Source organism: Caretta caretta, chromosome 3, assembly GCF_965140235.1.
Source record: "Caretta caretta isolate rCarCar2 chromosome 3, rCarCar1.hap1, whole genome shotgun sequence".
NCBI lineage: Eukaryota > Metazoa > Chordata > Testudines > Cheloniidae > Caretta > Caretta caretta.
Genome location: NC_134208.1, coordinates 134,736,864 through 134,751,335, shown reverse-complemented (window position 1 = coordinate 134,751,335; position 14,472 = coordinate 134,736,864). Strand labels below are relative to the sequence as shown.

The 14,472-nt window shown below is 40.6% G+C and overlaps 1 protein-coding gene across 5 annotated transcripts in view; it reads left to right on the top strand.

Moving 5' to 3' along the window:
• The window catches only part of TARBP1 (tRNA guanosine 2 -O-methyltransferase TARBP1), a 104,553-nt gene that overhangs the window by 51,428 nt on the left and 38,653 nt on the right, over positions 1-14,472 (top strand). For all 5 annotated transcript variants that reach the window (XR_012667730.1, XR_007355724.2, XM_048843837.2 and 2 more), the window contains 4 exons: positions 4,134-4,295; positions 6,723-6,916; positions 7,344-7,605; positions 7,699-7,887. Coding sequence is in view for 3 of the 5 variants with exons in the window: in XM_048843837.2 (XP_048699794.2) it covers positions 4,134-4,295; positions 6,723-6,916; positions 7,344-7,605; positions 7,699-7,887 (807 nt within the window). In the remaining 2 variants the exon portion in view is untranslated. The remainder of the gene's footprint in view (positions 1-4,133; positions 4,296-6,722; positions 6,917-7,343; positions 7,606-7,698; positions 7,888-14,472) is intronic.

The following is a 14,472-nucleotide window of genomic DNA, read 5'->3' as shown; positions in this document are numbered from 1 at the left end:
AGGGTAAACCTTGCTGTTAACATTACATACATAGCACATGTGCTTTCGTTACAAGGTCGCATTTTGCCTCCTCCCACCGCGTGACTACCCCCTCAACCTTCCCCCCTCCCTGTGGCTAACAGTGGGGAACATTTCTGTTTAGCCACAGGCAAACAGCCCAGCAGGAATGGGCTCCTCTGAGTGTCCCCTGAAGAAAAGCACTCTATTTCAACCAGGTGACCATGAATTAGATCTCACTCTCCTGAGGATAACACAGAGAGATAAAGAACGGATGTTGTTTGAATGCCAGCAAACATACACTGCAATGCTTTGTTCTACAATGATTCCCGAGTACGTGTTACTGGCCTGGAGTGGTAAAGTGTCCTACCATGAAGGACGCAATAAGACTGCCCTCCCCAGAAACCTTTTGCAAAGGCTTTAGGACTACATCTAGGAGAACCGCAAATGCCAGGGCAAAGTAATCCTTTCACATGCTTGCTTTTAAACCATGTATAGTATTTTAAAAGGTACACTCACCAGAGGTCCCTTCTCCGCCTGCTGGGTCCAGGAGGCAGCCTTGGGTGGGTTCGGGGGGTACTGGCTCCAGGTCTAGGGTGAGAAACAGTTCCTGGCTGTCGGGAAAACCGGTTTCTCCGCTTGCTTGCTGTGAGCTATCTACAACCTCCTCCTCCTCCTCATCTTCTTCGTCCCCAAAACCTGCTTCCGTATTGCCTCCATCTCCATTGAAGGAGTCAAACAACACGGCTGGGGTAGTGGTGGCTGAACCCCCTAAAATGGCATGCAGCTCATCATAGAAGCGGCATGTTTGGGGCTCTGACCCAGAGCGGCTGTTCGCCTCTCTGGTTTTCTGGTAGGCTTGCCTCAGCTCCTTCAGTTTCACGCGGCACTGCTTCGGGTCCCTGTTATAGCCTCTGTCCTTCATGCCCTGGGAGATTTTCACAAAGGTTTTGGCATTTCGAAAACTGGAACGGAGTTCTGATAGCACGGATTCCTCTCCCCAAACAGCAATCAGATCCCGTACCTCCCGTTCGGTCCATGCTGGAGCTCTTTTGCGATTCTGGGACTCCATCATGGTCACCTGTGCTGATGAGCTCTGCATGGTCACCTGCAGCTTGCCACGCTGGCCAAACAGGAAATGAGATTCAAAAGTTCGCGGTTCTTTTCCTGTCTACCTGGCCAGTGCATCTGAGTTGAGAGTGCTGTCCAGAGCGGTCACAATGGAGCACTCTGGGATAGCTCCCGGAGGCCAATACCATCGAATTGTGTCCACAGTACCCCAAATTCGAGCCAGCAACGTCGAATTAAGCGCTAATCCACTTGTCAGGGGTGGAGTAAGGAAATCGATTTTAAGAGCCCTTTAAGTCGAAATAAAGGGCTTCATTGTGTGGACGGGTGCAGGTTTACATCGATTTAACGCTGCTAAATTCGACCTAAAGTCCTAGTGTAGACCAGGGCTAAGTCCCAGGTTCAATTCCCCATTCTGTGCCAGAGTAGGAGAAAGGTTATGAACAGAGGTTTCCAACACCTCTTAGGAGAGTGCTCTAACCCCTGAGCTCTGAGATAGTTTGATATGGGGCTCTGTCAGTCTGTCCTGTTGCAGCTGTTCCACTGTGGATAACTAATGAACAAAACATTGGACCCTGGGTCTCCCAACTCCCAGGAGAGTGCCCGAAGCACCAGGCTACAGAGTCATTCTTTCTCTCTCTCTGGCCCAGGGACCATTTAAGTATTGAACAGCCTCAACAAGCGAGATTGAGAGAGCCCCACATGAGACTATCCCAGAGCTCGGTGGTTACTGCACTCTGCTGAGCAGTGGGTGGCCCCAGTTTGAATCCTTTCTCTCCCTCTGCTTCAGGGGGGAGTTGAACCCAGGTCTCCCTCATCTCAGGTGAGTACTCTAACCATTCGGCTAAAAGTTATAAGGTGGATATCACCTCTGGCCATTTTGTGTGGAGTTAGGCACCTGCCTAGCTCATTCTCACAAGAAACACTGTTAGGCGCTTATGCCACCTGACTCCATGAGAGGGGTTCCCAGCTATAAATCGCTAGCAGTGATAGGCACTTCCCTGCAGCCTGGTCTCAGCACTTACCTCTCTGAGAGGAGAGGGACTTAGCACACATTCTTCTCATTGCTGTCTCCTATTGGCTAATTTAGGCACTTTCTTGCCTAATTTGCTTGATTTTGTAAATCTCATTCTGAGATGCCTATTTTTCCCCATTTGTTGTATGGGGAGCCAAGGTGCTTAACTCAGCCTTTGTGAATCGCAGTTTTGTCCCTGTCATTTTCTAGATTCCTAAAAGTGACACTCAGTGTCACAATGCCTACGTCCCTTTGTGAATCTAGGCCAAACTAGCCAGTGTAGACTCCAAATAAGAAAGTTGCATGGGAAGGAGGAAGGGACAGGAAGTGACTAACAGGGAGGGAGGGAGGGAGAAGTTCATAGTCACTTATAACACTTGGGGGAGTGCAAAAAGATGGTCTTTGTAAGAGGAAGGTAGCAACAGAGGTTGAGGCATCAGAAAAGAGCTGTGTTTCAACAAGAGTGAAGAGGTGGATGGTCGCAGGAAAATAGAGGTTGTGGATCAGGGTGAGCATTTCAGCAGTGGAGTGAGAGTTTGAGAGGGAACATAATCAAAGAGGGAGTGTGGAGTATGGAAATAAAACTGATATGGAAAGAGTCCAAGAGGGGTTCATAATAGAGGATGGGATGAAAAGGGGACCTGAACTGAGACAAAGACTAAGGCTGAAATGAGAAGAGGATTTGTGAAAGTGAGAAAAGGAACATAAGAATGGCCATATTGGGTCAAACCGGTGGTCCATCTAGTCCAGTATTCTGTCTCTGACAATACCAAAGCTTATGGGGCAGTGTATAGAACAGACCAGTTGGAGTGATCTGCCCCTGATCCATCCCCTACTGGCTTCTGGCAGTCAGAAGTTTAGGGTCACCCAAAGTCTGGGGTTTCATCCCTGACTGTCTAGGCTCATAGCCATTGATGGACCTATTCTCCATTAATTTATATAGTTCTTTTCTTGAACCCAGTTGTACTGGTGGTCATCACAACATTGCATGGCAAGGAGTTCCACAGTTAATTGTGCACTGTGTAAAAAAAAAAAGTACTTTCTCCTATTTGTATTGTACCTGTTGCCTATTAATTTCATTGGGTGACCCTTGGTTTTGGTATTGTGGGAAAGGGTAAATAACACTTCCTTATTCACTTTTTCCACACCATTCATGATTTTATAGATCTCTATCATATCACCCCTTAGTTTTGTCTTTTCTAAGATGGACAGCCCTAATCTTCTTAGTCTCTCCTCTCTCTCCTCAAGCCATTCCATACCCTTGATCATCTTTGTTGCTCTTCTCTGAACCTTGTCCAATTCCACTATATCCTTTTTGAAATGGGGCTACCAGAACTGGACACGCTGTTCAAGATGTGGGTGCACTATGGATTTATATAGTGGTGCATTGTGGTATTTTCTGACTTATTTTCTGTCCCTTTCCTAATAGTTCCTAAAGAAGAGAAGGTGTTTAGCTCTCTGGGAGTAGAGAAGGCAGTAAAGTTCATGAAAGTACACAGTGGGTGAAGAGAGGAGAGAGAGTAGGTCGTGTTGGGATGATGTGGTGTGGAGTAGGAGAAGTACGTGAAAGGGAGCACAGAAGCTAGAAGCCAGAGAACAAATAGAGGAGACGTAGTGGGAAAGCGAAGTAGGAGCGGGGAGAAGCGTGTACGCTCTTTTCTTAGGACTCTGTGGTGAGACATCTGCAGAAGAAGAAAAAGCAGTGGTCCAGTTATCAAACAGTTGATTTTGCACTGACCGCTTGAAATGATCTATGGACCCAACAGGAAGAAGGGCAGAGCCTGTGGTCAAATGGAGGGGAAGGAAGTTTCTAGTAAAAAAAGAAGACTGGAGATTCCTTTCATAGTTCCAGAGTTGCTGTTGATTGCTCCGTGAACCCTGAGGTGGAATGGGGGAACCTGACAGGAAGGGAGAGAAGAAAGTGTGTTTAGCCACAAGAAGAAAAGACTGTTCAACTGTAATTGTTGCTGCTACTCCTGCCTTTTTCTAGCTGTCTCATTTTCAGTTTAATTTTTTCCCTCTTTAGTGACTCTGCTTGCCTTCTTCATGTTAGGTTTCAGATCTGGATCGTTGTAATTTATACTTAGCATTATTGTCAGACCTGGTGAATTTATGCTCAAAAGCTGGCTGGAAAAAGGGGCCCTCCATTTGGAATTTCATCTCTTCTCTGATAAATGCCTCTATTCGAAATCTGCAGGAGACGGGCAATGAACAGGTAATTTTACAAGGGGTAATGGCATAACTATATGATACAAATATTAATGAATATATTACTTTACAGAAAACTCACTTGTGTAATTCATCTGCAGTGTTATGTTGCAGTGAAACACTCTTGTTTCCCAAAGGACATTATTAGTACCCTAGTTCTTTGTTAAAGGTATACAGTTGCTATATAGCTAAAACAATGCCTTGGTGGCAATAAACACATTTTTCTCAGATAAGATGGTTTGTGTAGTGCTCAAAGACTTTTTCCTAAAATACAGTAAAATGTTAGATAGCTTTGAAAATAGAATTAAGTTGAAACCCCATCCCCCAAATGTTAGTATTAATACAGCGTTAAATTTGAAGGTCAAGAAATTCCAAAAGCTAACATTTTCTGTTGCAGTATTCATTCCCCCATGTTTTATATCCCACAGTTATACATGTGTGTTATGTAGAGTAATATGTTAATATTTTCATTTTTCAGCGAAAGAGAAATATAAAATATTTGATGTGAAACATGGCTGAATTCATATTGCTAGAGGAACTTTAACTTTTGGAATTTCCAGACTTGAGTTCTTGATCTAGAAGCATTAATGCTCTGTCAAAACGATTTTGGGGGGATTTAATTTCCTGTGCGTGTGTGTTTTTCTTGCTCCCTTTTAAGTTAGTGGAAGTTTAATGATTACTACAGTGGGAGCAAAATGTCTTCAACTGAGCTGTGAATGCATGCAAAGTACATTTTTAAGTTGATTGTCTAGGTTTAAGGTATATCCACTATAGAATATTCATTCATCTCTTTCTTAAATCAAATTATTTTTCTCCCCCAAGCAAAGCAAAGATACTAGTTCAAAAAGAGAGGAGGATTATATTCATGCCAAATCTGTATCTGTTTTTATTTTATGGTAGCCCCCTGATATTTTTTAAAAGGATAGAATTTTAAAATGGAAAAAATGTGTTATTTTCAGCCTTGACAAAGTGAAAAATGGATGGACAGATTTTGCTCACTTTCTTTTTTTTTTCTTTTCTTTTTTGGTGGGGGGGGGGAGAGCATAAATCACATGTCATCTTTAGTACACAAAGTGAATGTTGTGATGAATTGTGTAAAAACAGAACTGTATGTTTGAAACTGTTTTTCAACCTTAATTACAGTGGCAGTGATAAGCACCCTCTAATATTTCGATGCTATCCTTGTCAGAACAAATCAGTAGGCTCAAAGAAGTAAAGAAATTAAATCATACATGGAGGGCAGAATGAGAGCTAAAACACACTAGCATCATTTTTGCATGACTAAGTGGAAAAGCAAGTTCGATTTTTTTTCCTCTGTTTGGGATTTTATCATAATTATTATATTATCAAACGAAAATGACTTTTGTGGGTTAGTAGCATATTGTAACAGTATATTGAGGCCTGACTCAGTAATTCTTCCCAAGTCAATACTTTAGTTGAATCAGAAGGAGGTTTAACTGATTAATGAGTGTTTGAGTAGGGGCTCTATGTTAGTTATGTGTTGTGGAAAGATTGCAGCTGATTCTTACAGCCATTCTTCATAGAGGAGGTGGGCAGAGGTTAGGAACATTTTCTGTGTTTCTGATAGCTGGAGGCAGTGAGAAAATCTGTTATAATATTGCATTTTGTACATTGCTGTACACATTGACAGTGCTAGGTAATTTTTTATATAATCTTCTGTCCCTCTTCCTTCCCCCTGCATACTTGTTCCTGTATATCTTTACACACAAATTAATATATTTGGTTGGGAGTGAGCTTTTATACTATTGTAGATCGCATAGTCTCTTCTGCTTGCTCTGCTTCTCAGACACAATAATTTCCCTTTAGTTGAAGTGACTGTTGTTGCCTTCTAGACTGCTTTAACTACTCTCTCTACTGGCCTGGAGGTCTCTGGCTACACGTGCCTGGATTTTACTTTTTTTTCCAGATTTCCATAAATAATAGAATTCAAACTTATAATTTGTGAGGAATTTGATTTGGGGGAAAATATACCTATGACAGGTATACATTTGAATATTTGCTTAACACTAAGTTGGTGACATAAAACAGAAAATATGAAATTAAGACTGACCTCAGTTGCTGTTCAGCCTTAACTGTACTGGCACAAGTGCTGTAATATACTAGAATGAAATTAATTTCTTAGCATTTCCATTGTTAGTAAAAGTACATAAGCTAATTTCTGCTCACTCAGTTAACTATGAATGTCATGTCATAGTCAAACTACAGGGCTGGTGCTGATAAAGGAATGCTTGTAATTTGTAAGATCACACACACACACACGTTTTTCCCTACATTGTACTTTCTAATCAGATTTTCATATGTAATAGTATATTTTAAGGGTATTCAATATGCATCAGTATATTATACATAATTGATTAGGGGAAATCTTAGTATGTTATACTGTTGATTTTGATTTTTAATTTTTAATTACTAGGAACCAAAGCTTGGAGAACAGATTCAAAAAGTAGTTAGTATGGCCTCACTGACTGTGGTTTGTGAGATTATTGATCGGAAACCTGAACTGCAACTTAAATCTCTACATGCTGTTGAAACCCTAAAAGGTTTTATTTCCTCTGTTCAACTTAATCAAGTATTAAAGAAGCCTTCTTATATTGAGGAAAAAAATAGGTATGTCTCTGCTACAGTTCAAGTCACTCTCTATAAATCTTTAATACAGGGTAAAGTAACTCTAAGATAACTTTTTTGGTAATTTTTGACAGGATACAAGTTTCATAAGTGATAATTTAATGAATTCAGGTTGTCTAAGGAGCTAAATGAATTTGTCTTACTCTTCAGATCCAGAATATGATGGAAGCTAAATGGATTTGCTCATCTTAGCTCTTTCTGTAGTAGACAGGGAATTAGGACTCAATTGATTCTTCCTGAAGTGAATAGATATCTTTCCACTGAATTTACTGGGAGTTGAATTGACATTTAGACTTTTGATTCTAATCTGTTTTCTGTTAGGACATTACATTATTGCCTATAGTTTGTATGTAAAGAAACTGAAGTATTAAGTATTAATGTGGACTTAAAAGTATTTTCTCTGTTACAGTTTATTTGAAGAATCAACATCTTCTCAAGGATGGGGGAAAATCGTTGCAAGCTATGTACATGACCAGTGGGTTTGCCTTCATTTTATTTTAAATAAGTATCATAAATTTATACCATTGTCAAATGATGAGACTCTGGAACTATCTTTGCTTGCAGTCCAAAGGCCAATAAGAACTCTACAGTCTGCACTGGAAGCTCTAACTCTTTTGCCTTCTGATCAGGTTTTACCTGTGTTTCATTGCATGAAAGTGCTTGTTCCCAAGGTAAGAGACAAAAGCAAACCTATGGTCAATAACAATAATGAAAATTTTTCCATCCCAGAAATGAAACACTGCTTTCCTTCCCTTTATTTTCAGCTTCTGGGCTCATCCGAATCTCTCTGCATAGATGCATTTGATATGGCTTGGAAAGTTATGTCCTCTTTGAGCAACACACAGCTAATATTTTGGTCTAATTTAAAAGCCTTTGTTTGGTTTGTTTTTGACACTGAAGTTCTTGCTGTTGCTGCAAGTAGCAAGGGTCAAGCATATTCAAAAATAAAGGAGGTAAGTGTTAGTGTTCTTTTTTGTAAATGTATGTAAATTCTTGAGCGGAAGACATCTTTTCTTAATAGATGATTTTTTCCTCTCTCAGCTATCTCAGTGAATTTTTCTCCTCACAAAAGATGCTGGATTGAGAGCACTAGAACCAAAGTCATTTTTGTTTATCTTCAGAACATCAGTACAGTGTATTCCACCCTTTCAGGAGGGAATGCCTCTAGGGGTAAGAAGGTTGTTTACTTTTCAGGTCCATTAAGTCTATGCCGTCTCTGCTGGTCCTGCCAGCTAGGGCTCTAGGGAGTGGTGGAGGGAAAATTGTCTACTATGAACTACAAAGAAAAAAACCATTTCTAGTAGATCACAAAAAATCATTACATGGCAATGACTTTTGGTCGCTACCAATCTGTGCTGGCTTCAAAATGGTGACCTACAAGAGATAGGCTTTATATCTCATTACAATTTGTTTCACTCATCCAGTTCCCCTTTACTTGTTCCGTGATATAGGTAATGAAAGATACTGTACCTTTGACTTGTAAATTATTCACTTCCCTGGCTATCCAAGATCTTCTGAATTCATGAATATGATTGCAGTTTCCTTTGGTCTGATTAGTGAGTTTTGCTGTAATTTCATATCTACTGTATGCATTATTACTTGTATCTTTATCCAGTGGTTTATAGATCTGTCTTTTGATAACATTGACGAGCTATTAGACATGAAGTTAGGACACTATTAAAACAGACAACTTTTGCTGCAGCTGTAGAGAGGTTTTTTCTCAGGATTCCAGAATGCTGAGAAAAAATGTAACCTTGCAAACAAAGATTTTACCGTCTTAAAGAAAGATGAATTTATTAACATTGGAGCTAGTTCTATTATATTTTTACTTGCCATTCTGGAAAACAGGAAATCCATCTTTACTGATTTTGTTGAGGTATGTCATTTCCTGTTCTCCAAGAGTCCAGTTGCTTCAGCTACATTTGATGAAGAGGGAGAGGGGGTTTCAGGAAAATTTGTAATTGAGTGAAATTTCCTATTTTCCTGGGTTTTAGTAAAATCATTTTTGGATGTTTGTATTGGTAATAAAGCTTATGGATTTTTTTTTATCATTTTTACAGTTAGATCCTTGATGCCAGCATGCAAGTTTATTGTGGTGTATTTTGGCACCAAATAATGGTAGTCAATTTTGGTCTATATGGTAGCATTTTCTTTAGCTCCTTTCTTCATCTTTGTATTTATGTTTGACCAATTTATGAATACTTTTCTCATAATCTGTTACCTAGTAAATTAATTTAAAAAGTCGCTGTTTACCAACAGTTACCACATAGTGGTAGCTGAGAATATTGTTGTTTTCATTTGTGTTTAGAATAGAAAATAAATGTAGTATCTCAGATACTTCTTGTAGTAGCTTAGTAAATATTAAGTTTTTGATGACACCCACAGCAGTATTAAGTAGATAAGGACTTGAAGGACTTTGTGTGATCTCTTGACTTATGTCAACACAAGAAAAACCTTTTAGTCCACTGGCTTCCTACTTCTGATTAAAGAGGAAAAATATTCCCCCTTAAAAATATTTGGTTCCACTGTAGATGATCAGTGCAATAGAAAGATAGTATATCCTTTGTGACAATAGTGAAGAGGGAATTGCATTAAGAGGCTACAAAATAACAAACAGGAAGTTCTTATGGGGAAACTAAATAATCTTTCAAAAGCTTTGTGCTTGTATTTGGCCGATAAAACCATATATATTGGGAAGAGTTTTAAAACAGTGTAATCTTAATTTTTCTTCGAGTGCTGTCCCTGTGGGTGCTCCACTGACAAGTGTCGGTGTATCCCGACACTGTCGATCAGAGATTTATGGTAGCAGCATCCGCACGGGCCTCACATGTGCAGTAGGTGTCTTGTGGTGCTGTTGGTGCCATGTCTAGCACGCACATGACCTGAGCCCTCCAATTCCTTGTCAACCATCCTCTGCTGAAGACTGAGCTACTCAGAGACTCTCTAAATGGATCTCCACATGCATTCAACATTGCTATCGTATTTGGAACGTGGATCCTCCTGCACACATCAGAGTGCATCCCACATGATCAGTTTCAACCTCGATAGTGTTCCTAAACATTGTTCTGATATTAGAGATTTGCAGGGCGGCCACTTGGGACTCTGTCCACACATTCACTGAGCACTATGCAATCACTCAAGACTCCAGGGCTGATGCCACAGTTGGCCTAACCATACCTACCTCTATGACTCAAATGAACTCAAAGTACTTCCTGTCTTCTGAGGGGCACTGCTCTACATTCACCTGAAGTGGAGCACCCACAGGGACAGCACTCACACCCCCTCCCCTCTACTTCAGAGTTTGCAGTAAGGACTCTGCAGTAGAGAAGGAACTGGAGGGCTTGGGTCATGTGCATGCTAGACGCAGCACCACGAGATGCCTACTGCACATGCGTGACCCGTGTGGACACTGCTACCGTAAATCTCCAATCGACGGCGCCGGGACGCACCGACACCTGAAGTGGACCCACAGGGATGCATATCTCAAAGAACCTCAGTTACTGCACAAGGTGAGTAATCTCCTCTTTTTAGAGCTTTCAAAAAATAATATCCATTGATTTTCTTTTCTGTCAGTTCATTCTTTTTGAGTGCATTCTCTTTGAAATCCACTTCATCAAATAAATGTTAAAATGTAACAGCATCTGCGTTCAGTAATAGTTACATCAGATTCAGCAGTAGCAATCTTTGCTTGTGTCCCAGCTGAGAGAAGACATGTTGTTGCCTTAGCATATACAAGTAAAATGATTCCAAGTGGTAGAAATCAGTACCTGACCTCTCTGTCTGGTCTCTCTCTTCACAGACCTCCACACCTGGCAATCACATGCTCAGTGTTGTTTGAACGTATGAGCTGTAGCCATCGTTTGCTGCTGTTTGTTTAAATATTTGTAGTTTTTGTGTTAGTGTTGGTATTTTTAAATATTTTCATGCCAAGGTATATTTGTGCAAGTGTTGAGAGTCTTGCGTCTCTGTGACAGCTATCCCATTGTCTGCAGTGGGACATACCATGACCGCAGGAATCAAGGAGGTAACGAAGGTCTCCTATACACAACTAAGAGTCCAACCTACCTTCTGTCCCTTCATAAGAAAATGAAGATAAAATTCATAAGCAGGTGTCTACTTATGTACATACTTACCCCACTCCTTGGCAGTACCTCTTGCCATTGACCCCTGTAGAGTGTCCCTATAGTTTTTAGCTTAAGAGACATTAAAAATTGAACTGTGGGATACTGAGTTGCTTTAGAAATATAGCTAAAATGTGTCTGCTGTCTACCACAGTGGACTGTACCAGCTTTAAAACATTAGCCAAAAAGTGGGCACAAGGGTAGTTTTGAGCTAAAAATGGAGTACTCCCACCATAGAATGCATAGAGAGGTGTCCACAGCTCTGCGCTTATGGTCTTATTTCATCTGCTTTTTTCCTCCTTTCCACTGGATCCATACTAATGCACACTCTTGCACAAGTTTAGATTTATTTTTTGTATGTGATGGATTTTTACCCTACTGGTTAAGGAATCCGTGGAAAAGGATTTTAGGATTTTGTTGAAATGTACAGAAAGTATCATGCTTGTTCTCTGCAAGTTAAACAGATAGATGAAGAGCAGTATAGGTCCCTCCTTCATTGTGGTATTACCAACTCTCATCCTTGAATTTCATAATAATAATTTCATGAGTCTGATTTTTTTGTAAGAATATTAAGAAATATTCCTAGAATTATTTTTATCTGAAAGATCAGATATGTTCTAGAATTTCAGTTAAAGATCCTTCTTCCAGGAGTATTTTAGTTTGTAGTAGTCACAGCACTTTTTATGGTTACAAAGACAGATCACATGGCAGTCAGAAAATTGTATAATAGTGGCAAAATAGTATCTTTTTCTGGAAATAAATTATTTTACTCCATAAAATCTTCTGCCTTCCCCGGGCTTGATTCTACTTTAGTAAACTGTTCTGAGAAGAAATCATAATTAAAACTCTGTTTCAAATGATATTGTATAAAATACAGCTGAACTGTTCGTGTTCTAAATTCCTGTTTTTTAGAGGCTTACTACCACTTTTTGGAAGCATTTCTACTTTGGGCCTGCAATTTCTTACACTTACGCCCCTTTGGGCTGAGTGAATTTATGGTTTGGGGGTTGGGTTCTTTTTTTTTTTTTTTTTTAGTTTAAAATCTGTTCAGCTACTTGAAAGGTCAGAACAATGACAAAGAAAGGTGGTTTCACATCTTAAAAAAAATGGTTCGGACACACTTTTGCACTTTGGTAATTCAACCATTTTAACTTTTAATTTGCCATGGACTTAATCCTCAGTTGGGAAAATTTAAAAAAGTACCATTTCATATGTATGAAGAAATTTAGTTTGGAAATAGAAGTTATATTTTTTTCCATTAAATTGTGAAGCATTTCTACAACTCCAAAAATATACACCCATCAAAATAAACACAGATGCATTTTTTTCCAAATATTTGAGGGTCAGACAAAGGCAAGGATTTTTACTCATGTGAAAACACTGGATCGTTGTATTCTTCTTTGAGTAGTGTCCCTGTGGGTGCTCCTTTCCTAGGTGCACTTGTGCCTTTGATTAGAAATTTCTTATAGAAGTGTCTGTTTGGCCTGCGCATGAATGTTACTCAGTCTCGTGCTCCACACCACTGTGTGAGTGAACCACCCTGAGTTCCTTCTCAGCCACCTTGGTCTGAGACAGTGTCTTAACAGTTGTCTGCATTGAGTTTTACCTTAGTTTAGTTGTTCTTAGTAGTAGTTTAGTTTAGCTGTAGTAGTTTTAAAAAATATATTTCAAACTTATATATATATAGATAGATAGCTTCTTAGTACTTTTTAGATAGCTTTTCTACACTCCTCAAAGTTTTACTTTACTGGGAGGATGTCCCTGGTTCTTTTGGTTTCAGACATTTCCTGTCTTGTTGGGAGGCAATCCCTGAGAGCGATGGACACTCCCAGTGCATCAGTTGCCTCAGAGAATCTCATATTTCCCCAAATAGCAACTTCTGTCTGACATTAAAATCTAGAACCAGAAAAAAACAGGAAGATCATACTTCATCTCCTCATGATGGAGAGGTTGCTGCGCCCAGCCTCTGATGCAGGCCAGGGGATCCCCCATACACCAGCCTCTGAGTAAGTCTGCTGCCTCCACTTTCTCCAAACTGCACTCCTCAAGGGCATCGCAGAGGAGTACCCATAAGACTCCCAAAGACGGTCGCTCGAGTTCTCCAGGTAGGAAATCTACCTTGAAGAAGTTGTGGTCTCTGATAACGCCATCCACTTTGGCACCCATTGCTCTTCGACCCAGTGCCAGTGAGGCTGCTTGTTCCTCAGGTATCAAGGGAACTCTCAAACCTAAAGACTGTAAAGTCTTGGGCTCTGAGAGATCATTGGTACTGTCAGTGGACCACAGTGGCAAGAAGAGCTGTACCTCTTCTCATCTACTACCGAAGAAACCCACTTGGGCTCCATCGGGACTCCACGAGGAGTGGTCAAGATTCACAATACCATCAACTCTCATTACACCCACCCAACTACAATGAGGTTCCTCAGAGGGCTTGGAATTCTCCTTTTGCCAGTTAAGCATCCTACTCCAGTTTGGGACCCCAATCTGATTCTTAAATGTCTTACAAGATCACTGTCTGTACCAATGGCTACCTGCTCACTCTTCCATTTATCCATGAAAACAGCATTTCTGGTAGCCACCATGTTGACTCAACAAGTTGGGGAAATAAGGTCCCTTATGGTATATCCTCTTTTTAGAGTATCCTTCAAGGACAAGATCATATTACGACCATATCCCAAGTTTTTACCAAAAATTTCTTCTGAGTTCCATATAAACCAACCCACTCCCCTTCCGATTTTCTACCCGAAACCTCACCTAGGCAAAGAAGAGGCTCCATTACATACACTTGATGTCGGGGGCGTTCTGGTCTTCTACATTGACAAGACTAAACCTTTCAGAGAGACTCCCAAAGTATTTGTCTTGATCTCAGACTGTTCAAGAGGGCCTGCACGCTCTAAGCAAAGACTTCCAAAGTGGACATCTGACTGCATAATATGTTAATCTCCAAACACCCTGGGGTATACAAACTCACTCTACGAGGGCTATTCCCACCTCTACAGCCTTTCTCAAAAATTTTCCCATCATTGAAATATGTAGAGCCACCGTTTGGACCATTGTACACGTGTCTGCTGAGCACTATGCAGTAACTCAATACTCTGCTTCTGATGTTGCATTTGGCTTGGCTAAACTTTCATCAATACTGGACTGAACTCCAAAGCCCCCTCCCCCTCCTCCTTAGAGGGAACTGCTGAGTACTCATCTAATGTGGTGCACCCAAAGGGACATTTCTAGAAGAAGAAGAGGAAATGGTGGTTCACTCTGTGCAGTAACTGTGATTCTTTGAGATGTGTGTCCTTATGGATGTTCTGCTACCTGCACTCCTTGCCCTCTGCTTCGGAGTTCTCTGCTATGCAGCTTCTCAGTAGAGAAGGAACTGACTGCAGTTTGCCCATGCCGTATAACAATGTCACGGAGCAC